Source organism: Leptodactylus fuscus, chromosome 4, assembly GCF_031893055.1.
Source record: "Leptodactylus fuscus isolate aLepFus1 chromosome 4, aLepFus1.hap2, whole genome shotgun sequence".
NCBI lineage: Eukaryota > Metazoa > Chordata > Amphibia > Anura > Leptodactylidae > Leptodactylus > Leptodactylus fuscus.
In genome coordinates this window covers 38,494,687-38,522,025 of record NC_134268.1, presented here as the reverse complement: position 1 = coordinate 38,522,025, position 27,339 = coordinate 38,494,687, and the positions used below count along the sequence as shown (strand labels likewise).

At 45.4% G+C, this 27,339-nt stretch overlaps 2 protein-coding genes across 2 annotated transcripts; one reads left to right on the top strand and one right to left on the bottom strand.

Annotated features, from left to right (window-relative positions):
- Positions 1–7,076: 7,076 nt before the first annotated feature.
- Positions 7,077–14,329, top strand: OTUD6B (OTU deubiquitinase 6B). The gene is made up of 7 exons (XM_075270301.1): positions 7,077–7,232; positions 8,671–8,825; positions 10,207–10,299; positions 10,798–11,110; positions 11,903–11,964; positions 12,932–13,038; positions 13,881–14,329. Exons 1-7 carry the CDS (start codon positions 7,157–7,159, stop codon positions 13,954–13,956), a joined length of 882 nt encoding a protein of 293 aa, XP_075126402.1. The 5' UTR covers positions 7,077–7,156; the 3' UTR covers positions 13,957–14,329.
- Positions 14,330–16,070: 1,741 nt separating this feature from the next.
- On the bottom strand, positions 16,071–27,318 carry MRPL38 (mitochondrial ribosomal protein L38). The gene is made up of 9 exons (XM_075272107.1): positions 27,242–27,318; positions 22,389–22,568; positions 21,005–21,142; positions 18,883–19,091; positions 18,733–18,805; positions 17,411–17,456; positions 17,174–17,332; positions 16,954–17,090; positions 16,071–16,408 (listed from the first exon to the last, which is right to left on the bottom strand). The coding sequence occupies exons 1-9, from the start codon at positions 27,303–27,305 to the stop codon at positions 16,272–16,274; spliced, it is 1,143 nt and encodes a 380-aa protein (XP_075128208.1). The 5' UTR covers positions 27,306–27,318; the 3' UTR covers positions 16,071–16,271.
- Positions 27,319–27,339: the final 21 nt, after the last annotated feature.

The following is a 27,339-nucleotide window of genomic DNA, read 5'->3' as shown; positions in this document are numbered from 1 at the left end:
GACACAATGGGTGCATACCCACAGCTGCAGAGTGAAGCGGACAAGCGGCCTCACTCGCTGTGGCAGGGCAAGTGGATTGGCTGTGTGAGTAACCATGGGGGACTGTAGTGTATAGGACTTTGGGGGCCCAGGGGGTCGCGCAGGAGGGGAGGGGGCCACGCAACAGTGGTTTGGGGAGCCAGAGGGGTGCCCAGGGCCTCCTTACCAGGGAAGCCGCGGGGGTAGGGTTTGGAGGTGCGCATGGGAAGAGGGGGCCGTTCTACAGGGGTTTGGGTGGGCTGGAGCCATGAGTTAGATACACGTATCTGCACAAAGTACCACAAGCCGAAAGATTACATATGCGCGTCTGCACACAGTTCCACACGCCAGAGGATTAAATATGCGTGTCTGCACACAGTTCCACAACCCAAAGGATTAGATACGCACATCTGCACACAGTACCACACACCAGAGAATTAAATACGCAGGTCAGCACACAGTATCACACGCCAGAGCATTAGATACGCACGTCTGCACACAGTTCCACACGCCAGAGGATTAGATACGCACGTCTGCACACAGTTCCAAACGCCGCAGGGTTACATAAACGCCACTGCACACAATACCACATGCTGTAGTATTCGATACGCGCCAATGTACACAGTTATATACACCGCAGGATTAGATACGCACATCTACACACAATTCCACATGCCAAAGTATTAGATACGCGCATCTGCACACAGTTTCACATGGCAGTGGATTAGATACGTGCATCTGCACAAAGTACCACACGCCAGAGGATTAGATACACAGGTCAGCACACAGTATCACACGCCAGAGGATTAGATACATGCATCTACACACAGTTCCACATGCCAAAGGATTAGATACGTGCATCTGCACACCGTTCCACATGCCAGAGGATTAGATACGCGCATCTGCACAAAGTAACACACGCAAGAGGATTAGATACACAGGCCAGCACACAGTATCACACACCAGAGGATTAGATACGCACGTCATCACAGAGTACCACACGCCGGAGAATTAGATACGCATGTCTGCACACAGTACCACAAGCCAGGGGATTACATACACATGTCTTAACACAATACCACACGCCAGAGGATTAGAAACGCACGTCTGCACACAGTTCCACACGCCGCAGGATTACATACGCTCCACTGCACACAATATCACACGCCGAAGGATTGGATACCTGCTAATGCACATAGTTACACACGCTGCAGGATTAGATACACAGATCTACACACAATTCCACATGCCAGATGATTACATACACGCGTCTTCACACAGTGCCACATGCCGGAGGATTACATATATGCGTCTATACACAGTTCCACATGCCAAACAATTAGATACGTGCGATATAGCTTCACTCCAGATCTCCATAAAAACCGAAACCTGGTTTGTCATGGACACACACACACACACACACACACAATATACACCAATTCAAAACTGGACAATTGTTATGGGGCCACTACACAAACAAAATATGAAATATACCCGTGCGAAGCCGGGTCCTCCTGCTAGTAGACTATAATTCATTATTTCTTACAGAACTTTTCTCTCCGCATGACTCATACGGACCCCAGGCACAAAACACAGACCCCATTATAGTCTATGGGGTCTGTGTAGTTTCATTGCTCACCACTTTTTAAAGTGTTCAGTATTCTGTTCCGGGGGGTCCTCAAGCAGACTCACCAAATGGAGTACTGAACGCAGATGTGAACCGGCCCTAACACACAGTTATGAAGGTGACTGACATGTTGTCATGGGGCATCTGTGGATGGCATACTGTTATGAAGGCTTCTGTTGCTCCCACTGCCATGGTGCATGTGTGGTGGGTATCTTGTTATGGGGCACATTATGTTGGAGACATCTATAGACTGTACACTGTTACTCAGATATCTTCAAGGTGTCCTATGAAGTCTTATATGACTAACACTGTCATGATGACATCAGTGGTTGGTACCCTGTTATGGTGGTATACATGTGAAGTTCGCCTATACAGAGGTAAAGTTATGCCAGAATGGGTCCTAAAATTTTCCGCTATGCCTGTTCATCCTGGATGGATGCCAGGTGCCACTGTTCTGGCATCAGTTTACCTCTGGCTATAATGTACTGTATTATGAGGGACACTGCAACAGATGATCTATATGTGAACGCACCCTGAAGGTTAATGCAGAACATTTGTAGAAGCTTCCAACATACACTACATAAACATTTCACAGATGTCTTGAATGGGGTGGGGGATGGGTGGTGCCAAAGAGGTACATTTTGTTGAATTCTGAATGCTGAAGGGTACAATTTTTACATTGCATCATCATATATAAAGGATTGCTGTTTGTCATGGCTACAGAAATATAAGAGTTGTGCAATGGAGACATCTGGGGAAATTCTGTATGGAAACCAGAAACATTTGACATCTGTGATAAATCCAGTCCCAGACAATCATGTTCCTTACACTATGATGAGCACAGAGCTGTGCGTGGTATATAACATGCAAAGCACATGACTAATATCACATCCCATCTACGGCTAAGGTCCCACATTGCGGAAATGCAGCTTTTTTTTTTTTTTTTGCAGATTTTGTTGTGCTTTTTTGAGACAAAGTCCGGAATGGAGGGAACAGGAGGTAGAAGAATAAGAAGTTCCTATATATGTTCCATTCCTATTGTAGCCATTCTTGGCTATGGCTCAGAAAACTGCAGCAAAATCTGCAACAAAAAAAGCTACATTTCTCCCAACATTAGGTCAGGGCTCATAGAAGGCCACTTCAGAATAGTCCAATGTTTTCCTCTTAGCCATTCTTGGGTGTTTTTAGCTGTGTTTGGGTCATTATCCTGGGCAGCACATTTCTCTCTAGAATCCCTTGATAGTCTTGAGATTTCATTGTACCCTGCACAGATTCAAGACACCTTGTGCCAGATGCAGCAAAGCAGCCCCAGAACATAACAGAGCCTCCTCCATGTGTCACTGTAGGGACAATGTTCTTTTCAAGATAGGCTTCATTTTTCTGTCTGTGAACATAGAGCTGATGTGCCTTGCCAAAAAGTTCGATTTTTGTCTCATCTGTCCATAGGACATTCTACTAGAAGCTTTGTGGCTTGTCTACATGTAGTTTGGTTATTATTACTTTCCTCAGATTCAAGTTATTTCTGTGACCATTGTGAGTTTATCCTTCATTAAATGAGGGGTACCAACAATTTTGTCTACATGTGTGTGTATATATAATATATTTATATATACAGTGTTGGCCAAAAGTATTGGCACCCCTGCAATTCTGTCAGATAATACTCATTTTCTTCCAGAAAATGATTGCAATCACAAATTCTTTGGTATTATTATCTTCATTTAATTTGTCTTCAATGGAAAACCACAAAAAGAATTGTCAAAAAGCCAAATTGGATATAATTCCACACCAAACATAAAAAAGGGGGTGGATAAAAGTATTGGCACTGTTTGAAAAATCATGTGATGCTTCTCTAATTTGTGTAATTAACAGCACCTGTTACTTACCTGAGGCCCCTAACAGGTGGTGGCAATAACTAAATCACACTTGCAGCCAGTTGAAATGGATTAAAGTTGACTCAACCTCTGTCCTGTGTCCTTGTGTGTACCGCATTGAGCATGGAGAAAAGAAAGAAGACCAAAGAACTGTCTGAGGACTTGAGAAGCAAAATTGTGAGGAAGCATGAGCAATCTCAAGGCTACAGGTCCATCTCCAAAGACCTGAATGTTCCTGTGTCTACCGTGCGCAGTGTCATCAGGAAGTTTAAAGCCCATGGCACTGTGGCTAACCTCCATAGATGTGGGCAGAAAAGAAAAATTGATAAGAGATTTCAACGCAAGATTGTGCGGATGGTGGATAAAGAACCTCGACCAACATCCAAACAAGTTCAAGCTGTCCTGCAGTCCGAGGGTACAACAGTGTCACCCTGTACTATCCGTCAGCGTCTGAATGAGAAGGTACTGTATGGTAGGAGACCCAGGAAGACCCCACTTCTTACCCAGAGACATAAAAAAGCCAGGCTGAACTGGCGATGACTCCGTATTAATGTTTCTAGTACCATGCTTGCTGAGTGTGATTGCTCTTCCTGGTGCTGCAGCTCTACCCAAAAGTAGAGCCTATACTTTTGGTTATTGGCACTCCAAGCATTTCACCTCCTAGGTTTCGTTCCCGTTCTCCTCCAAAAGAATTATTTATTTATTTATTTATTATTATTTTTTAATAGTAACACAATTCAGGCTTACTGTTCCTCGCTCCTGCACTTCTCCTTCTGCAGATGCGGCTGTGAACAGGACCAGGGATCATTAAGTAAGGCCACAGGCCCGCGAATCCCAGCATGCATTGCTAACATTATACTGAGTCAGGTGACGTCCAGTCCCACATTGAAGAGATCTGCGGGGAGTGCGCCGGAGCTCAAGAGAGGTAAGTAACATTTTTTTATGTTTGTATCCTCTCCTGGGTGTCTGATCATTATACTCTGGGGTCTCAAAAGACCCCAGAGTATAATAATTGCTAATGGGTCCACAATGGGGCATAATACTGTGTGCAGAGGCCACTATGGGGCATAATATTGTGTGCAGGAATGCGGTTTGTCAGGGGGGGCTCCATGTCAAACGTTCGCCTTGGGGCCTCACCATTCCTAGTTACGCCATTGGTATTCATAATGCAAGAACCTCTCGTTCTCATGATCAGCAGGAGTCTGGGTGGTCGGACCCCCACTTTTCCATACCTCCCAACCGTCCCGATTTCCGCGCGACAGTCACGATTTCGGTGATGTGTCCCGTGGTCCCGGTTGGAGGGAGGTACAGAGCCGCCGATAGGCCAGTACTACTGCTACTGGCGTCAGGGGCCCGGCCAAATTTAAAAATGGGGGGGGGCCCGGTTTTGGCCCACCACCGTGTGCCGGCCCCCTGGCGCCGGCAGCAGTCATTGTATGTCCTGTTTCAACTCAGATCTGCGTCCAGAGGATGCAGATCTGAGTTGAACACATATGCGGCTGAAGCGAGGAGCTGACCTGTGTCAGCTCCTCGCTTCACCGCTGCCGCCTCTCTCGCTGACACATATGCGGCTGAGCCGGAGCTGACAAAGGTCAGCTCCTCGCTTCAGCCGCATATGTGCCAGCGTCAGCGAGAGAGGCAGCAGCGGCTGCTCGCTTCGCCGCTGCCGCCGGCTACCCGGCAGTGTAGACGCGATGTGATGACGTCACATCGCATCTACAACTGTGCGCCAGTAAGAGAGAGAGGCGCGCAGAGAGCAGCGGGGGAACGAAGGAGAGGATGGCATGACACTGGGGGCAGAGATGGAGGGACATGAATCTGGGGGCAGAGATGGAGGGGACATGAATCTGGGGCAGAGATGGAAGGGACATGAATCTGAGGGCAGAGATGGAGGGGACATGAATCTGGGGGCAGAGATGGAGGACATGAATCTGGGGGCAGAGATGTGGGGACATGAATCTGGGGGCAGAAATGGAGGGGACATGGATCTTGGGGCAGAGATGGAGGGGACATGAATCTGGGGGCAGAGATGGAGGGGACATGAATCTGGGGGCAGAGATGTGAGGACATGAATCTGGGGGCAGAGATGTGGGAACATGAATCTGGGGGCAGAAATGGAGGGGACATGGATCTAGGGGCAGAGATGGAGGGGACATGAATCTGGGGGCAGAGATGGAGGGACATGCAACTGGGGGCAGAGATGTGGAGACATGAATCTGGGGGCAGAGATGGAGGGACATGAATCTGGGGGCAGAGATGGAGGGACATGAATCTGGGGGCAGAGATGGAGGGACATGAATCTGGGGGCAGAGATGGAGGGACATGAATCTGGGGGCAGAGATGGAGGGGACATGAATCTGGGGGAAGAGATGGGGGGACATGAATCTGGGGGCAGAGATGGAGGGGACATGAAACTGGGGCAGAGATGGGGGGACATTAATCTGGGGGCAGAGATGGGGGGACATGAATCTGGGGGCAGAGATGGAGGGACATGAATCTGGGGGCAGAGATTGGAGACATGAATCTGGGGACACAGATGGAGGGGACATGAATCTGGGGACAGAGATGGGGGGACATGAAACTGGGGCAGAGATGGGGGGGACATGAAACTAGGGGCAGATGAAGGGTGTATATGAAACTGGGGGAGAGATAGAGGGGGGACATATAATTTACGGGTGACTGTAGGAGGATTATACTGTGTGAGAGCACGTGAAAAATGAATAAGAATGGGCGGAATCAACATAAAAGTGGACGGAGCCAAATTTGCCACTGCACGCTGCGCGCGCCGCACATTTTGTCCCTCTTTCTACTTTTCAACAGTTGGGAGGTATGCTTTTCTGCAAGTTATCTTCTATCATATTATTGATAGGAGATAACTTGTTTTCATGGAAAACCCACTTTATGAAGAACAAGACGCAACTTTCGCTAATATTTCAAAGCAACTATGGCAGATACTTCAGGCACAGTACAGGTGCCCACCTGTATGGCACAGGTTATCTGACTACTGATTTTTGTGATATCAGCTAGCCTTTAGTTGGCAGGGGGAAAGTCTAACATCCCATAAAATTATGCCATTTGCTTATTAATATGGAAAATGTATTTTATGTGCAACAATTTTTTTAATATTACTCAGTTTATGCAATACCTACAGATGATCCCTACAATCTATTAAAATAGGCCTATTCACTGCAACAGCACTGTGCTGCAATACCAGACACAACCTATGGACAGATGTGGCGCTGTTTCTGGAAAAAAATAAAATTGCTAAATTTTTCTAATCCAGAGCTCTGAGTGCAGACAATGTTAAAGTAACTTATTCCCAGCTCCATTATGATTATTTACTTTTACTCTGTAATGTATCCATAGCATATTATCCACGGTTTCCACCTAATATGCCCTCATCCAAAATGGCCGGCCACGCTTTCCTGAACTGGACGCCAACTAATGACGTTTCCTATATCACGAGGGACGAGTGAGCCAATAGCGAGAGCGCAGGACTGACCTTTAACCATTAGACTAGTCCTAGAGTCTGACGCTGATTGGCTGTTTTCTAAGAGGACCTGACGGGGATGCGGTGACGTCATGTCTATGACAATCGTCAATGTGGTGATGTGTGGCAGGTGACGGTGTGCTGGCCAGGATGGAAGATGAAGAAGGCGGCTCGGAGGAGGCGGTGCTGGCCCGGCGGCAGCGCAAGGAGAAGAAGGAGCTGCAGGGTGAGAGCCCATAGCTATAATGTACTGTAATGTGGAGAGTCATAGCCTGAGGACCGTGGCTGCCATGTCTGCCTATCTAGCCCTATAGTGAGTACTGGACTGGCATGTTAGTAGCTGGAGGACCTGCTGGGGCCACTTCAGCTTCTATGGAATATATCCCAACTTAAAGGGGCCGTCCAGTTTTATCATAGGGTCACATTGTGTTCTGTAAATGAGCCCACATAGTTATAACCCCTTTGGTGCCCTTGTCTCCAGGGCAGATGGCAGAATGGAGGGGTAAATGCAGGTTCTGCCTGGTATACTGTGGATCCAGTAGGTGGCGCTGCCTCCACCTGCTGTCTCCATGTCACACCAGCTGGGTTAGTGTAGCATACAGGAGAGACATAGTTAGGCTTTACTTCAATAAAATGCCAATGCTCTAGGGGTGTTAGCTGTGACAGGCAGCCAGGAGGAGCCAATGCAATGCCGCCTACTGGATCTACAACACTCCTGATTTACGCCGACCTCTGATTTGCCCCTTAATTGTCCATAATCCTATTATGGCATCCTGTATCTATGGTGGTCAGGCACTGCAGCGGGATGTTATGTGCATTTATGGAATTGGAGCATAATATGCAATGATACACTTAATATATCCACAGAGTATGCCATAAAGGTCTGATCTTTGAGAGTCCAATCGATGAGAACCCCCAGAAATGGGGCCAAGCATGCAGGGATGAGTCTAGAATGGATTGGTTGAAATCAGGTGTGCCATGGATCCACTAGGTGGCGCTGCCTCGGCTGCAGGAGTGCCCTACCTGACACAGCGAACACACCTGGAGCCTTGGCATCTTCAAGCGTTGCATTGTTGAAGAAGAGGCTGACTACACCTCTCCTATATGCAACACTAACCTGCTTGGTAGGGCGTGGGTACAGCAGGTAGTGCCTCATTCAGCTTTCCTAAGAATTTGTCTGGGTTCCAGAGATAGAGTGCTGTCAGTTTCGGCACTGATATCTCTCCACTGTCAGAAGGGCTGGCTTTACTGCTTAGCATCATCGCTGGAACACCCCTCTCCCGACAGTACTCTTCAATAGTGTAGTATTGTAAGAGAGGGTGTTCCTTACTGCCCAGTGATGACACTGAGCATTTAGGCCCGCCCTTCTGATGGTGAAGGGATATTGGTGCCGAAACGAATGTCACTGATACCTCTGACACCTATTGTCAAAGCTGACAGTGTGCTGAAGTCAGTCGGCTTTCCTGGTATGCGTCCCGGTGTTGGCACCGATATCTCTCCACTGTCTGCTGGTGGGGGTTTCGGCAGTCAGACCTCCTCTGATCATCTATTTATCCCCTATTGTATGGATAGTATTACCCTGGTTAAGAATCCATGCTCTGGTAGTAGGGCAGCAATCACTTGTCTGTACAGCCACATCGCTCACTGTCTGTCTATCCTTATAGCCAAGATTCAGAGCATGAAAAACTCTGTGCCTAAGAATGACAAAAAGAGAAGAAAACAGATGACGGAAGAGATCGCCAAGATGGAGTCTGAACTGGAGGAAAAACACAAACAAGAACTCGCAGATCTGTCTCAAAATCAGCAAGCGGAAACCGAGGTGAGCAGCCCCTGTGCGATTCAATGAATGAAAAACCTAGAAACACTTGGAATCTCTTTTTATCAGTTTGTAACTTTCCAAAAGAAAACTCCTGTGAGAGCACACGTACTGCTGCATGACTGGTAGTGCTTGCCTGGAAGACTGAAGTAGTCTTCACGTGACATTGTCAGCTTAAAGGGACCTTTCATCTCCTCTGGCACAGGCGGTTTTATGTATGGCTAGAAAGCTGACCGTGTGCTGAATTCAGTGCAGTGTCAGCTTTCCTGTTATGTGCCCTGGGAAAAGGGATATCGATGCCGTTACCGATATCTCTTCACTGTCAGATGGGCGTTCCTGACAGTCTAGCTGGGCTGTGAAAAGCGCCCCTCCTGACTGTTCTCATTCAGAGCCCTGTTCCTTACTGCTCAGCCATGATGTTGAGCGGTGAAGAACGCCCCCCAGTACTAGTCTATAGATGACTACAGTCATGGCTGGGCAGTAAGGAACAGAGCTATGGATGAGTACTGTCAGGAGGGGTGTTCCTCATAGCCCAGCTAGACTGTCAGGAAGGCTCTTCTGACAGTGGGGGAGAGATCAGTGCCATTATAATGGCACCAATATGTCCATCCCCGGGGCACTTAACGGGAACCGCATGTGCCCAAGGACATGAAATATCCTCTTTAGAGGGATTTGCTCACAAATAAATACAAGATGGAGGATAGTTGTAGATCTTTGAGGGTTTGATTCCCACCAGTCATGAGAACGCCTATGCAATAGTTGGTCTACAAAGACAGACTTGCATGCTGGTGTGATTTATGGGGGGTCCACCAGTTGATCCCTACACACACACACACACACACACACCTGCAAATTTTGCCTTATCTTGTGAACAGGTCATTTGCGGTCAAATCCCTTTCTGGGAGTTTTCCAGGATATTGCACTGATGGCTTCTCCTTAGGACCATCAATGTATTATTGTGGGGCTCCCACCCCAAAAGTTGAAAGAGTCAGTAGAATGAAGGGGCAGTGGTTGGCTGGTGTCCATACGGGTATGGCTGAGCCTGGTACAGCCGCTCTGCCCATTCAGGTGAATAAAGCTGAGCATCTACAGTGCTGCTGGTCGGTGTCCACTAACATCATATAACGTATTACTGCATCCTCCAGAGAGGGCGCCACTAGCAGTCCAGGGGCTTTTCACTCTCGCTAGTGGATGGGATAGTCCTAGTAGGCTCCCCTTTTATGATGGCCTTCTGTTATAACAGTACATATCTGTATTCACTGGACTAGAATATGCAGCTAGTGATGAGTGATAGTATTATAGAATATTGTATGTATGACAATAAGATGTATATTCTGGATGAATAAACAGACATGTGACCTGCTCTCTGTTCCTGTCCTCTCAGGTGAACAGCATTTCTAATGGCGTTACCAGTTTAGACATTGGAAGCGACGTCCCTGCTCAGCAGCCGCGTGTCTCTAAAGCACAGAAGAGACGGGTGAGATGTTATACTTGTTTTAGTCTGGATTATTTCTCTTTGCCCTTTGTGATGCCAGGAAAAATATTATTACTGAATATGCGATGTATGTCAGAGGGGATGGGATTCTGTCTCTCCTTGGCTGACATATTTCCTTATAGATTTACCCCAAAATCTTTTACTTCTGGGTCATGTGTTGATGTCCTGCTTTACCATTAATGGAATAAAATACCACAAAAAGCACTTGAGGGGATTGGTGATAAATATCTGATCGCTGGGGGTATTACCAATGCTCTCAGTACTCTCAACTTTGTACAATAACATTTGCAAAGCAGGCTCAGGGGACCCTCATTTTAGTGGGGGTTCCAGCATGCAGCATGGATCCACTTATCATCTACACAGTATACTTTGTAAACGCACTGTGATCACGACCTCATAACCTCCACATGTCTATAGCGTGCTTTGTCATAGCTTTATGTTGGTGGCTTTTTTTGTTGTTGCAATCTTCATCTTTTATAGGAGAAAAAGGCCGCCCTAGAAAAGGAGAGAGACGAGCGCATCGCGGAGGCTGAAGTCGAGAACCTGAGCGGAGCACGGCACCTGGAAAGTCAGAAAGTCACCCAGATATTGTCTCTGAGACAGCTGCAGATTAAACAGATCCCATCAGACGGACACTGCATGTACAGAGCTATCGAACACCAGCTGAAGGAACGCGACAGGGACGACACGCTGACAAATCTCCGACGCCAAACTGCAGACTACATGCTGAGTCACGTCGATGACTTCCTCCCTTTTTTAACAAATTCTGCCACAGGGGATATGTACACTCAAGGTGAGATATACAGGGGGACTTATAGACACTGGCTTTATTGCTCATCCCACAACTGCCCCATGGTTGCTGTTACTAGAGGAGGCTGACCTATAACAGGTTGGGAATTTTTTTTAAAGGAATAGTAATGTTGTAAGCGTTCTACATCAGCTTTGGTATAATTCTTCTGTTAGTTGTGCTGTTCTAGTTGCTTTTGAGCTCAGTCAATGAAGGGAAACATGTAAAATGTATTATTCTGAGGCCAATATAGACAAGCGTGATATAAACACGTTCTCGGAGACGTATTACCGTGCAAGTTTGCGCTAGACCGCAGTTTTTAATGCCCTGGACAGAGAGCATCATAGATCTGTGTTTGTGTGGGACTTGCACACTTAGAGTATCTTTCATGTTCTCTGATAATTGGCGGTATTATTTATTGCTAGAAAGATGACAGCGCTCTGAAACCTGCACACAGCTGGTATGCGCTTTGGTGCTAGTCATATGGGTGCTGTTAGTGGCAGCATGCATCTCTCCTTCTGACAGTGGAGGGATATGGGTGCTGAAACTTAATGGAACTGATATCCCTAGCACCGAGGTGCACGCCAGCAAAGCTTACACTGCACTGGATTCAGAGCACGGTCGGCTTTCCAGTGGTATATTATATTGCCAATTATCAGAGGTCCTCTTTAATAAAGGTGCACAGGTAATTCAGCTTATCTAAAATCTGTCCTGGGAAGGAGAAGACATAAACCCCTCTGTTGGATGTAATGATTTTGATAGATTGGTTTATGACCAAAATGTCTTCATGTTACACAGATGAATTTGAGAAGTACTGCACTGAGGTGGCGAGCACACCAGCTTGGGGAGGTCAGTTAGAGGTAAGTCATAGTGACCACACGCAGAATTTATCATGGCATGGACTTCAGTGCCATCACTGGGCATTCCTGTAATCAGAGTGTTTCAGTCAGTGCCACACATAGTGGCATTCATAGTAGAATGACGGAGATGAGATGTTCCTGTGGTCCTTGCCATTCGTGCGGGACTTTAGGTTTGTATAGGATGCAAAGTATGCTTGCCGTGGTGTGGCAGTGAGCATAGTCCTCAAGTATCCTGTAGGCCAGGGGTAGGGAACCTTCAGCACTCCAAAAGTTCCAAAACTACAACTCCAAGCATGCATATTTGCTCTGCTATTCTTGGAACTCCCATGGAAGTGAATGGAGCATGATGGGAGTTGTAGTTTCACAGCAGCTGGAGAGCTAAAGGTTCCCGACCCCTGCTGTAGGGGGGCACTCTGACTGTATTATTTACTAAAAATACAAATTTAATCCTAAAGAAATACTTGGCAACAAGGGGTTAAAGGATTCAATTCAAATAGTTTTTTTTTTTTACTTTTTATTCCAAAGTAAAATAGAGTGGAAAGAGTTGGATTCCTCCGGTTTTCGATACAAATCTGAAGTGTAACTATGAGTCCTCAGGCCTCATTCAGAGAGACAGTATGCAATTCCTCATCAGTAATATGGCCGCAGGTCTCGGGCTGACGGTGGATGTAATCATGTGAAGTAAAAGTATAGATGGATCCCGTAAAGCCCTCATGGCGCTCCTTACATAGCGGAGATTACTCCCGGCCTACTCCAATATCCCACTGATCATTTCACGCATTGATAGCAGCGACACTCCTGCTCTTAGTAATCCTGGCACAGTGTCTTGGGTGTCCTGAAGTTCTTTGGAGGATTTAGTGCTATTAGTATTCACATTAAGCACTTCTGTCTACTCTATAATAAATCAATGACATCTTGTGATCATCAGACTTATTGATTGATTGATTTTCTCCCCCCTCTATTGAAGCTTCGGGCGCTGTCGCACATATTGAAGACTCCTATAGAGGTCATCCAGGCTGACGTCTCACCGATTATCATTGGTGAAGAATATTCCAACAAACCAATCACTGTAGTGTGAGTATCCTATAGCAGATGAGGCAGATTTATTAATCCTGTCTTGGGCCCACAGTCAAGTATGATCTGGATTGTCTATTGGTCACAGTTCTTAGACTGACTGTGGTCGGGAGACTGGGACTCCGTCCATCCTAGTGATAGGGGACTTAGACTTTTCTATGTGTCCTAATTAAAGCTTTTGCACTTTATTCCTCAGAGTTGGGTGTCCTGCATTTCTACAATTGATCTCTAGTAATAGTAAGGGAAAGTTCACACAGCCTCAAAATCCTGACCAAAAAGACGTCTCCCATTGAAATCAATGGGAGCCGGTCAGTTCTTTTTTCCGGGAGCCATTTGTTCCGGCTCCTGTAAAAAGAAGAGAGATGCTCATTCTTTCAGGTGGATTCGCCTCACGACATCCGCCTGAAGCCACTCCCTCCCGACTAGGCCTAATCCAGAGCGGAGTGCGCGACTGGATGCCGGTGCAGTGTGCCAGCATCCAGTCGCAGCTACCCGTATTTTGGACCGGACCTGAGGTCCAATAAACCCAGTGTGAACTTACCCTAATAGAAGCTGTTGCACAAAAAGTGCTTGTAGATGTCAGGACAGGCAGGGGGCGCTATTGATAAAGTGATACATTTGCCTCCATTATTGCCATCCAGTACAGAACTAAACTCTTATTTGCTCACCTAACCTCAGTTATATTATGTAACCCCCCAATTTTGCCGTATTCAGTTTACACTAGAGTTCCCCTTTAACTGGAATTTATCTTGTAATGGTTTTAATGAGTTGCTGGGTTTATTAGTATAACATTGTGTATAGGCAACGTAATGGAAACCTTACTCTCTTTCTTTTCCTTTCAGATACATGCGCCACGCTTATGGCCTGGGCGAGCATTATAACTCTGTGGAGCCGCTAACGGTAACATCTGCAGAGTAATTCTCTGTGCCAAGTCTGTTTGTGCAAGGCCATAATAAGAAAACGTCACATCTTCAAGAAGCTCTGTCTCCTGTATACGGAATAGGGGTCCTCTATGCGGTATGAGGAGGCAGCTATGGTATATGAATATTAATCATGCAATGTAGGGTCCGAGGGTGCAAGATCTGGGAGCTTGGCTCCTGACCAAAGATTATGGCTCAATAATCCATCCAGTTGTCAGACTGGCATAAAGGCGGCACAGATGTACACAGCAGCGCTCCTTCACAATGAACACAAGCAAACTCCTCGTCCACCGGTTTTAATAGTAATGTGTGTATGAAGGATGCATTTGATATAGTTGACATCAAAGAATAAATTATTTTTTTCTTCTAAATGTTTCTGTCGTCCTTCTGTTGTAGAGTGAATTAAAGTTTGTACGTATAAAGTATACCGCTTTCTGGCGGTGACCTACACAGGACAGTTCTATATTATGGTGGTAAGAAAAGACAACTCTACAAAGGACATATTGGCAATGGGGTAGATAGGAGACAGAATAACAGTACTTGTTACATGTGCTTTAAGGACGACCTTTCATCACCTCCACCAATTCCATTTCTTATCATCTGTTAACAGACGCCACCCAACTGATTCCAGCGTACGTGGAACTTTCTCTATAGCCCCCACCATTCCTGAGTAAGGGTGCATGCACACTACGTAACGCCGGACGTGTATGAGAGCCGTACACGCCGGCGTTACAGCAGGGCTGCCGAACACTTCCCATTCACTTCAATGGGAGCGCTCGTAAACGCCGCTGTTACGAGCGCTCCCATTGAAGTGAATGGGAAGTGTTCGGCAGTCTGCCGTAATGCCGGCGTGTACGGCTCTCATACACGCCCGGCGTTACGTAGTGTGCATGCACCCTAAGAGTAAGTTCACATAGGGTTTTTTGGTAAGGATTTTGAGGCTGTATCCGCCTCAAAATCATGACCAAAAAGACGGCTCCCATTGAAATCAATGGAAGCTGCTCAGTTCTTTTTTTCCAGGAGCTGTTTGTTTCAGCTCCTGCAAAAAAGAAGGGAGATGCTCATTCTTTCAGGTGGATTCGCCTCGCGACATCCACCTGAAGACACCCCCTCCTCCCGACTAGGCTCATTCATTTGGGCCTAATCCGGAGCGGAGTGCACGACTGGATGCTGATGCACTGTACTGGCATCCAGTCGCAACTACCTGTATTTCGGTGCGGAAGCTGAGGCGGCTTCCGCCTCAGGTTCCAATCCAAAAACCCCATGTGAACTTACCCTAACAAACACAGTTTTATGTTCCCTGACACAACTGAAGGCTGGGTTCTTAGTCTGTGGCTATGATGTGATGGACACCTCACTGACTTGCACCTCAATACCATTTCCTATGCTAGCATGTTATATAATAATAAAAGATGATATTCAGTGCCCACCTAACCAATTCCCCAACATGTTAAGCTGTTTTCCACTATATTATTCCAGGTTACATAATCTCTACAATGTACCTAACCTTTTAAGATTCAGAAATAAAGCACGGGGCAGAATAAGTAAAGTATTTCCTTTAGATTTCCTATTGAATTTACTCTTGGATGTGACTTACAAAAAAAAAAAAAAAAAAAGCAGGAACACCACCGCTTTCTTGAATGTGTGACAGAAGTCTTGATCTGTAGGTAGGAAGGTTGTGCAGTTTACTTGAGGTATGGGTAGGCCTGCCACATCACACCTTTACTACTCATGTGTAGTGATCACAGGCAAAAATGGATGTCTCAGCAGACGGGGTGCACCAAACAGCACATTCTCTTCAGATTAAATATGCACTTGTGCCCCTCATTATAGTGACAGGCGGTGGTCTCAGCATCAGGGGACAACCTTCTCTATTAGCTGTGTGTTAATATGACAAGCAGAAGATCAGATCTGCAATACAGCGCACACCTCAGTGAATGTAATTATCTATAGGCTGCCTTTAGTGTCCATGCTCTACTCTCCTCAGGCGACGTATATGTTTCATTATACAATAGAGGTACTATACAGTGATCTATACACACACAACATGTTTATGAAGAAGGAATACAAATTTTGAGAATTTTGTTTTTTTTAATAGAAAAACAACTTCTTTAACCATTTACTTCCAGGGTGACATCAAGTAAAAAATGGCTTCCCCCTTCTATGGTGTGTCACTAGTATACAGATCTTCATTCTTAGGAAGAGACTTTGCAGTTACCAGACGTGTGATCAGAGCTCAGATAGAAACCTGCAGATAGTCGTGTTATCTCCAGTAGCAAAGCAGAAAAACCTCCTCTGGTCTGCTCTCGCATATTAGTAAATGCCGTATGTCGGCTCATCAGAGTCCCGGTATCGGTCCAAATATCTTAGAGGCTGCAGATGAGGAAATTTCACTTGTGGTGGATGATAAACTGGCGGGAACTGGTGTTCAAAGATGGGTTCCTTCATATCTAGGAGGAGATAAGAAGAACTGAGAATTCAACGGCAAAGCTTAAAGGGGTATTCCCAGGACGTATTCTGTGAACAGGTGACAAAGTGTGATCACTGGGGATCTGACTGTGGATTGAGGAGGGGGAAGAGATATCAGGGGTCCCCCACTCAAATAGATCCACTGTCAAGCATGTGCACTACTGCTCCATTTAAACTCTACAGGACTGTGTGTACTACATTCAGCAGTCCTATAGGCTCAGAATCCTTTTCTAGGTGTCCCATATCCAGCCCATGTCACTAGGAAACCTGATGACCCAATTGAAGAGGAAAGTCCACTTCTGATCATGGCTCTGGTCACACTTGACTGTAGCGGTCAGAGATGACTCTGATCCCAGCCAATAGAATAGGGTGAATGTGCAGGACTTATTGTATTATGTTGTAAAAATGCAGCACTGGAGAAATAACAGCACACATGGACGGGGGTCAGTGTTAGTGGACCACAAATGACTACATTCTCTGCAGACCGCAGATACAATAAGATCTATAATGTGTACATTGTACTTACTAAGTATATTGTGGAACACGTTGGTCACACTGTCATCCCATGCACACTGGAAGAACGCCAGACCCGCTGGAGTGATTTTGTCCTCATACTTTCTATAGAAATCCAACGTCTTAAATGTTCTCAACTTCAGGCTGTGACTATAAGAAATGTAGAACTAAATATCTTCATCTAAATAAATCAGGAACATCATGTTAAAGTAAAAATGTAAAAGGTTTTGTACCATGGGTTTGGGCGCAGTTCCTCCTTGAAATCAATGCGTTCTTCTTGCTTGAATAGGATGAATATGTATCTATGGTATCCTGTGCCTTTAGCAGGGAATGCGGGCAAGTAATGACACACCTCATCTCCAGAAAAGACCTGGTTACCGGGAATGTTACCGCTAAAGAAGACCAAGCACCAGGTCAGAATATAACCGGCAGAGTACAGCGCAAGGAACACAGAAGACGGAGATACTCACATCAGCCAGTGCACATATTCTGAGTCTGTCTCCCTCAAGTGGCCATCTGCAAGTATAGCACGGAATGAAAGCACATTTGGAATGAATTGGAGAATTCTCACTTTCTAAACTTTCAGAAGATACAAATATTAGCACAAAATGGCATCTATTACCTCCCACAACATGCAGATATGTAAAAACTAGCAAGAATTCACACAACCTTAAAGTGTTATTTATGTATCAGTTTGGGAAGGGGAGGGAAAAAAGGCTCCAAATCTGCTTCCCTGTCCGCATGATTTGTGTGGGCAGCGCGTGGCCAGCACACGGACCTCATTGTAGTCTATGGGGTTCCAGTTGCGTTCGGTATTCCATTGTGGGAGGGGGATCCCCATGCGGATTCCCCCGGACAGGATCCGAATGCAGATGTGAACCAGGCATAAGGCTTCCTTGTGAAAGGAGCATCAATCATGCAAGTACACTGGTGGCCCATTCACAAATAGGCTTTAGGGGGACTTTTGCTCCCCCATTCTCCTAATCACTGGGGAAGGCGGCAATTCCACTCCCAGCGATCCAGACACTTAACCCCTGACCTGTGTCCTTAACAGCACAAACTCTTTAACTTCTAAATTTCATTGTTATAGTCTTTACTAATATTTAATTGCTATTATATTGTAATCCCATGGTATATATGTATACTGCTAATTCCTTTATTGCTGGCATTTTCACATGTGACCTTGTGATGTGAACAAGAATGCTCACCTGTAATATAGCTACTTGGATCCAAGTGAGTCCAGAAACATGTTTTTAGGTAAAAGAGTGAACAGTTGATAAAAGCTGCCTTGAACGAGATATCTCCCTGATTGTTTAACCCACATAATATTCTTTAGAGTTAACCAGAAGTCACATATAGGATTATGTTAGTTCTCATATGTTCTCATGGCCAGGAATTTGGCTTAAGAACCCCTGTTTGGGGACACATGCCAGGCTTCTCTGCCCTATCACAAGTCTTTGTAGCTACTCATTCTCTTTGTCCTTTTTATGATCTCTATTACTCTGTAACCTCATTTCTAAATAAACTTCTATCTGCTTTATCCGCCTGAGAGACAGCTTATCTCTTGGTTTTGTATAAAAGTTTCCACCTCCTTTTTGGCAATGGAAAATATGACAATAGTTTTTGTGTACAGAAGTGCATGTATGAAAAACAAAAACTGATCAGAGAACACCAGGATAATGATTGTCTGAGGTAACAGCAAGTATTCCATTCTAATAGTGTACAAATTACATAATGATCCACATTCAGCTTAAGCAGAACCCAGCCTTTGAGCAATGCCATCCCTACAAACCTGGATTTGTCAGTAGCAGGGTCCACAGGGAACCTTCCTCTGCTTCGAATGAAACCCCAGGGGCAGCTGCAGCCTGCAAGAAGGTAAAGTGTATATCAGGCGGTTCTCTATGATAGGAGTCTAGTATTAGGGCATGATGTAGACGCTAACCTCTGTGGGAGTAACCACATTCCCATAGTAAACAGGCATCACTGTATCCTCTCCGGAATTGTACTGAACTCTTAATGAGACCCTGGGGACAAATGTGGCTTCTCCAAAAAGATCCTTGTACACCCCGTAGTGCTCTGCCACTCTCTGTATGTGACTGGGGCCACACGTCCTCTCCCACTCAGCCCGAACTTCGTCCAAGGGAATTAGCACTAGGCGGAAACAAAGAATCCATTAGCCTACAAGTTAGTCCACAGTTACAGATAAATGTATTCTATCACTTTACATGCCAGCTACATTTTCTGGATGGTTGACAGTTCAGCAGGAGACCTAAACCCTGTTTTTATAATGAACTTACCACTCATATTCTTCCCTTTTCCCATTTGGTTGAATGCAAACATCACATAACAGCCATGAATATTCTCTGCTATGGAAAATTGATATCAATGGGAGCTGAGCTGCAGTAATGGCGTCCAGCCACTATACAGTGTACACAGATACCGTGCATTATATAGTATGGGGAATGGAACAGCCCCCAAACAGCTGACTTGTTCAGCCCCCCATGACCAGATATTTATGGCCTATTTTAAAACCTGGACATTCCCTTTAAAGCTTGGATCAATACTTGGATTTGTGTGCAAGTGTTGTTTTTATGATCCCTTGGGGGACAAGACAGCAGAGACAGACAACGTCATTGCTATCCTGTGGGTAGGGAATAAGTGTTAGTGGAAAAGCCCCTTTAAGATAACAGTGATCAAAGGAAACAAAACTTTTCTCGAAAAAACATCAATGTGGCCATCATGGGATAGAGGAAGAATTCCTATGGTAACTATACTAAAATGTCATGTTGTTTGAAAACAACCTGAAATACGCGAAAGTCCTTTAAAGAGGTTTAGCCATGACGGACATTTATGACATAGCCACAGAATATAAATGTCTGTTAGCTGAGGGATCCGATCTCTCTAAAATGAACCCCATCTTCTGTCTCCCAGCTCTCCCTCACCCCGACCTTGCAGTATAGTTCTCTGGGCTACGCTGTTTCTGGAACCTCCACAGAAGTAAATTGGAGTTGCAGGAACAGCGTAGAACAGTAAGCCTGGATTTCACTTTCAGCAAAGGAGAAGTCTGAGAGGATTCATTTTAGATAGGTGAAGGTCCTAGAGGTGGGACCCCATCTCTCACATACTTATGGCATATGCTCTGAATTTGCAAGAAATAGGTTTCTTCTTGCCATATGTCATGAAAGGTTTTTCGGGCAGAGTAAATAAAAAATGTATATGTGTAACCACATCCCTTTCGCTCCCCCTCCTTGGCCACTGCAGCCCTTTGTGATATGTTATCATAGGAGAAAAGACTACTGCACATGACTACTGAGGCCAGACGTCATCACGGAGGCGCTGAAACCCATTGCTAGGACATTAGGGTGAAGAAGAATTAAGTTATACTTCTATTTTTAATTTACACCTTACTCTCTGTTCAATTTTTGGCCGGAAACCCCTTTAAGACCTGGATTTCAGGCATACCCTCTTCAAGCTATAATCATACAATGTGACCACATGTATCAGTGTATATGTGCCTGTCCAGAGTAGTGTCTGCCCTTCTGAGGATAAGGAGTGTAACACCTTTATTTTTAGGTTCAAGGGGGTCTCAGAGGACAGACCCCCACAAATCACAAAGTGATGGCATACCCTAGTATCACTTTTTAAAGCAGGAATATTCCCCTACATGGAATCAGCAAGGAAAGAGACACAACAACTGAGAAGTGACCATTAGAACAAGGGAATGTAATAATTGGACATTTCACTATATTGCTGAAACACTTGCGGGAGAATTATCAAAGCTGATGCAAAGTTTAAAAAAAAAAAGAATAAAAAAAAAAAAAAAAAAAAAAAAAAAAATTGCTTTGAGAAATCTCTTCCACTATGTAAACACAAATATGATTATCTTACAGCTCCGAAAATAAAATACGGAAACAACGAAGAAAATTCCTGGATAAAATGCCTGTGTGAACGACGGACAAACAGCTAAAAATAAATAAATAATCGCTGGTCTTACACCAGACAGAACCCTATACAGCCATGTGACATACTAAGACAAGAAAGCATCATCAAACCAGATGTCATACATGTGCGGTGTCGTGAGGCCTTTTCTAGCTCCAAGTTCTTGTGATTCGCTTTCACCACTTCCTTCTGAGCCTTTAGTCTTTCTTTAGCGGAAGAGGATATGTAGGGAAAGCCAATGTCAACTTTCTGTGAGTCTTCATCTAGATGACAAAGGAGAGATGGATCATTGCATTGTAATCATAGAAAACACAAGTAGAACTGTTTGAAGATGTTATGGTGCTCGGCCAAGTACACACTAGTATTGTATACAATGGTCCGTCTGCCTTAGTAACGGTGATGCAGGGTACGACTACTTTGTACCATTCACTTGAAAAGAATGAAGCTACAGTACCCTGCATTGTGCCAGTCTTAATCCATGCCTCTGCTGGTCTGATGAACTAGAGTTAATACTGTTAAGGGAGTGCCCCTGTGTCATTCCGCCGTTATTTTTTTGGCTGGACATGAAATTGGCCAAAAAAAAAAAAAAAATTGGTTTCCCTGCGAAGAGACTGCAGGCGGACACCAGCAGTTTGCTTTTAAAACCCATTCAAATGAATGTGTTTTAAAACTGACCGCCAGGAAGCCGTCCCCTGTCCAGTTTCACTGGGGCTTAGGACGGAAACCTGGCGGAACAATACAGGGCACAAGTGTGAATGCCCCCAAAGACTCTGTTTTCAACCAGTGATATCTCTGGAAATAATTTTGTGAAACTCATTTTCATATGACACCAAAAGTGAGTTTTTACGTTTTATAATGTCTGAGATATAACTGTTTGAAGTGACCCCCCCCTCCCCATTTTCTCTACATATTACACAGCCCCTTACTCCATACACAGTAACACTGAGCGAGAGGCAGAAACAGCTCAATACAGAAACAAGGAAAAGAGTGAAAAATGCAGGAAGGCACAGAAAGAAAATAAACGAATAAAGAATATTACCAAGTGTATTAATGAGACATATACTGCCAGAAAATCAAAAGCTTTAGTTGTGCTTTAAATCTCATCCATTTGTCGCTTCTGTGAAATGCTTGCAGATGTTCCTAAGAAAGGAACCGTACCACATAGGAAATGTTCCCAGGCATTGCTAATCTCCGGAGTAAATATTTGCTACAACAGGGGTGAGCAACTTTTATCATTCCAACCAATGTGAAACTACAACTCCCAGCATGCTCTGTTCACTTCCAAGTACAGCAGAGACAGAGTGCGTTGCACTGGGAGTTGTTTCACAATAACCATAGAGCCAAAGGTTGCTGATCCCTGTACAGTAAGACCAATGTTTATGTCCTAGTAAAATGTTTCCCTGTGTTACAAAATACACAAGTGTGAACAAAAGCCTTATAGACAAGCTTCTTTGTCTCTAGCCCACACAGCAGCCGCACAAGGTGTATGGGCCAGTACTAACACTTTACCTTTCTTTGGGTACAAGAATTGCCGGTATGACCTCCACCAGTTTGACTTCTTGCTTTCTTTGTCAGCCTGTCGGTAATACTTTGTGAAGCTGCGATACGTCTTCAAGGAGTCCAAGTCCTTATCCCTGAACTGTTCATTGGGAAGGGGGCCCAAAGGAGCGACTCGCCGGCACAAAGCAGCTGAGGAAATAGCAAACAGTATTACATACCACATTGACATGCATTTTATAAAAATATCCGTCTGCAGGGGGCGTTGTTATCAAATGCCACTGTATGATGGGTCTAGCAGCAAATTACTTTCAGCTCCCTATTGAGCTAATGGGAGTGATAGTATGAGCATGTAAACAATACCAGCAGCCGTGCTGTCTCAGTAAAACTGATCTGCGGAGGTCCTGGGTGTCGGAATCTCTGCAGATCTAATCTTGATGGCCCATCCTATGGATACACCATCAATTGTAGAAACTGGCTAACCCCTTCAAATAAGGATGCAAGTGTGAACAGTTTTATAGATCTCTTCTTTCCTGGCTAAGGATAAAAAATTATCAATTATTGAACTAAAACTGAACTGTGTGAACCTGGTTTAAAGGGATTCTACAATTAAACTACCTTTTTTTTTTCTAATGAACACGTCGGAATAGCCTTAAGAAAGGCTATTCGTCTCCTACCTTTAGGATACAGGAGCCGGCCGGCGGCCATTTTGGGGTGGCCTCTCTATGCTCCTGTATCGAACTACAAGAGCAAGAGAAGCCAGAAGAGGCGGAGTTGCTGCAGAAGAAGGAGGCGGCGCAGGAAAGAGCTCTGGGCAGCAATGGGGATGCGCTCATCGGCCTTTCAGCGCTGGGGCCCGCCCTCATTGCTGCGGAGAGCTCATTTGCATACCGGTTAAAACCGGTATTTCTACGGAACGGCGCGGCGGAGACCACGTCTAAAGGTAGAAGACGAATAGCCTTTCTTAAGGCTATTCTGACGTGTTCATTAGAAAAAAAGGTAGTTTAATGGTAGAATCCCTTTAAAGAGGAGTACCAAGTCCTTTTGTTTTTAACCCCCGAGCAAGGCTTAAAATAATAAAACCTCTCTGTTCAGCACAGGATCCAGTGGAGAGTCTTCTTTCGGATTCCTGGTCTTTCAGACCATTGGCCCACAAGTGAGCATGTCAGCCAATAAGTGGCTGAGCAGTGAGGTTCTGTTCACATCAAGCATCGCCGCTCCACTGCCGGTTGGCTAATGCACTCACATATAGGCAGAAGATAAACAAAGACCTGGGACCTGGTCAGAGACTCTCCACTATGCTAGATTTCTTTTTATGGTTTGGGCCGGAAACGCCGCGGGAAAAATCGCAGCGTTATACAGTAACAGCAAAGTGGATGGGATTCATATGAATCCCATGCCTACTTTGCGTTAAAATCCGCAGCACGAACACGCTGCGATTTCCAAAAATGGTGCGATTTTAGAAATCGCAGCATGTTAATTATATCTATGGAAACGCAGGCAGCTTTACTGTAGAAGTAATGGTTAAAGAAAGTCCACAGAGGAAACCTCTTTGATATTTTGAAATTTGATATTTGATATCTTTGAAATTGATAAGATCCGTCAGGAAATTACTGCCCAAGCCCCAGGTGGCATTGACTCCCACACCTACGATAGTACTGATCCCCTCACCAGCCGCACTTTAGACTGTCCATTCTCATCTTTTGAACCTGTCACAGAAGAGGAAGTCTCCCAGCTACTTTCTTCATCTCGCCCCACAACCTGCAGTAGTGACCCCTTCCCCTCACACCTTCTCCAATCTCTGTCCCCTGCAGTCACTACTTACCTTACTAAAATATTTAACCTCTCTCTCTTCTGGAATCTTCCCATCCTCCTTCAAGCATGCTGTTATAATCCCGCTACTGAAAAAACCCTCCCTGGACCCATCCTGTGCTGCTAACTATCGACCCGTCTCTAACCTCCCCTTCATCTCTAAACTTTTGGAACGCCTGGTTTATTCTCGGTTAATCCGTTATCTCTCTGCTTGACCCCTTACAATCTGGTTTCCGCGCTCTGCACTCTACTGAAACAGCTCTCACAAAAGTCTCTAATGATCTACTAAAGGCTAAATCCAATGGTGACTTCTCTCTTCTTATTCTTCTGGACCTCTCTGCAGCTTTTGACACTGTTGACCATCAACTTCTCCTCACTATGCTCCGCTCAGTCGGCCTCAATGACACTGTGCTCTCCTGGTTCTCCTCTTATCTCTCAGACCGCACTTTCAGTGTATCATTTGCGGGCTCTGTTTCCTCCCCTCTTTCCCTTGCTGTTGGGGTTCCTCAGGGCTCGGTCCTCGGCCCTCTGCTCTTTTCTCTCTACACAGCCCCCATTGGACAAACCATCGCCAAATTTGGCTTCAGGTACCATCTTTATGCTGATGACACCCAATTATACACATCTTCCCGTGACATCACCCCTGCACTCATACAGAACACCAGCAACTGTCTCTCTGCTGTCTCTAATATCATGTCCTCGCTCTATCTGAAACTAAATCTCTCTAAGGGTGCATGCACACTGAGTAACGCCGGGCGTGTATGAGAGCCGTACACGCCGGCATTACAGCAGACTGCCGAACACTTCCCATTCACTTCAATGGGAGCGCTCGTAACAGCGGCGTTTACGAGCGCTCCCATTGAAGTGAATGGGAAGTGTTCGGCAGCCCTGCTGTAACGCCGGCGTGTACGGCTCTCATACACGCCCGGCGTTACGTAGTGTGCATGCACCCTAAGACTGAACTACTACTGTTTCCACCATCTAACAGATCTGTCCCTGATATATCCATTGCAGTCTCAGGCCTTACTATAACTCCTAGGCAGCAGGCCCGCTGCCTTGGGGTCATATTTGACGCAGACCTTTCCTTCACCCCTCATATTGAATCACTCGCACGTTCATGTCACCTCCACCTCAAAAACATCTCCAGAATACGCCCTTTCCTTACCAGAGATACACTAAAGACACTTATTGTCTCTCTGATTCATTCTCGCCTTGACTACTGTAATTCCTTACTAATCGGTCTTCCCCTCACTAAACTCTCTCCTCTACAATCTATTCTGAATGCAGCAGCCAGGCTCATCTATCAGGCTAGACGCTACAGCGATGCCTCCGGTCTGTGCCAGTCACTACATTGGCTGCCTATTCATTATAGAATAAAATATAAAGTTATTACTCTCATCCACAAGGCTCTCCATAATGCCGCACCTCCCTACATTTCTTCCCTCATCTCTGTCTACCGCCCAACCCGTGTTCTCCGCTCACTCAATGACCTAATACTTACATCCTCTATTATCAGAACCTCCCACGCTCGTATACAAGACTTCTCCCGAGCTGCACCACTTCTCTGGAATGCTCTACCCTGGACAATAAGATTAACTCCCAACTTCTACAGTTTCAAACGCAAACTAAAGACGCATCTTTTCAGACAAGCCTATCACAATTCCTAATGCACAAAATTGTCTGAACACTGCATAAGCAATGCCACCCCTGCTACCTCTTGTGTCACCCCCTCTACCTCATAGATTGTAAGCTCTTTTGAGCAGGGCCCTCAGTCCCATTGTGTGAAATGACGTTCTTTGTTATGTATGTCTGTATCTGAACCCTATAAATTGTACAGCGCTGCCGAATATGTTGGCGCTATATAAATAAAATGTATTAAATTATTATTATTATTAAACCTCCATGAACCTTCTGTTCAAAGACTGAGGGAAGAACTGCAATGCACTCCTGCAGCGCTTTAGGCCCGTGGGGCCTTAGATGGATATTAATGTTGTGCATCTTTAGTACACAGCCCTCTCTTGTGCAGTGTTCCAGATTTCCCTGTTATAAAGCCATCTGCACTCACATAGAAAAACAAATCCTTTATACTTACTTAGAGGTGAATCTCATCGGTCTCATGTCTAGTGATCCTGGCACCTGCGCAGTTCTTCAGTGAGGCCTAGGACTTACACCCCGGCTTCACTGCACAAATGCCAGAGGTAGAAGGCATGATACTGAAGCTGAGAACTGCGCTGGCACAACGTGTAGATCAGCAGGGAGAGTACAAAGCTTTATTTCTATTGTGGGCGATCTGAGACACTAAACCCCTTGTCCATTAGTGTCCCAAATCACCCGGACAGATTCCCTTTAAGACTGGGGTAGGAAATGTCAGTCTTAATTACCCCTGCGTTTCTAGGTTCCTTAGAAATCCCAGCATTGCTCTATAAGGAGCTACGTCCCACAAGGCGGTGCTAGAGTGAGATCTCCTTTTTTTCCAATGTAAATGTCTGACTCCCTTCCTCCTTGTCTTCTCCTGTCTTTGTCTTTTCTCTCCCTTACTTACATCGTTGCTGATCTCCTTGTGTACCATGACTGTGGTTTGGTTGCTTTGCTGGATGTCTTGCTCGCCTTTTCTGGTTTTGGCCGTAGTCTTTGCCCTTGATTGTTTACTTACGGTTTATTTAAAAAATCTTAATAAAAATTAGTTTTAAAAAAAAAAAATTATTTTGACTTATTCTAGGACAATGCGGCCCTATGGATGTGTACGCTGCAGATACCAAATATAACAGGAACAAGCCCCAATGATGTGAATGATAATGCGACTTTCAGACAAATCCATGTGAAATGTCCATTCTGTGGAGATTCCACCTCCAGACTTACTCCATCTACCCCACTGTCCCTGACCACAGTCCTAGCGGCCATTGTATGTCACATAAGACAGACACTTTTGTGGCCTCCATGTGTGGAGGGTCTGACATGAGAGGAGGCTCCTGTAATGAGACGACAGCACTCACTACAAGTATGGCCGCGGCCTCCACTATCGTCATCCCTCGCTATATTCCCCGCATCCTTACCCGCTGTACTAATAGTCCTCCCAGTCACCGGCCACACAGACATTCTGGCCAAGGGCGCCGCCATGTTTCTGTCAGGGGAGACAGAAGGGAGGAGCCAT

What these genes read in the sequence shown, in the direction of transcription:
- OTUD6B (XM_075270301.1), top strand. Translation starts at nt 7,157, where the DNA reads ATGGAAGATGAAGAAGGCGGCTCGGAGGAGGCGGTGCTGGCCCGGCGG. An exon ending in CTTGGGGAGGTCAGTTAGAG is followed by an intron (nt 11,965 to 12,931) that starts GTAAGTCATAGT and finishes CCTCTATTGAAG; the next exon opens with CTTCGGGCGCTGTCGCACAT. An exon ending in AACAAACCAATCACTGTAGT is followed by an intron (nt 13,039 to 13,880) that starts GTGAGTATCCTA and finishes TTTTCCTTTCAG; the next exon opens with ATACATGCGCCACGCTTATG.
- MRPL38 (XM_075272107.1), bottom strand. Translation starts at nt 27,305, where the DNA reads ATGGCGGCGCCCTTGGCCAGAATGTCTGTGTGGCCGGTGACTGGGAGG. An exon ending in ATTCTTGTACCCAAAGAAAG is followed by an intron (nt 21,143 to 22,388) that starts GTAAAGTGTTAG and finishes TTTGTCATCTAG; the next exon opens with ATGAAGACTCACAGAAAGTT. An exon ending in CCTGCTACTGACAAATCCAG is followed by an intron (nt 17,457 to 18,732) that starts GTTTGTAGGGAT and finishes CTATACTTGCAG; the next exon opens with ATGGCCACTTGAGGGAGACA.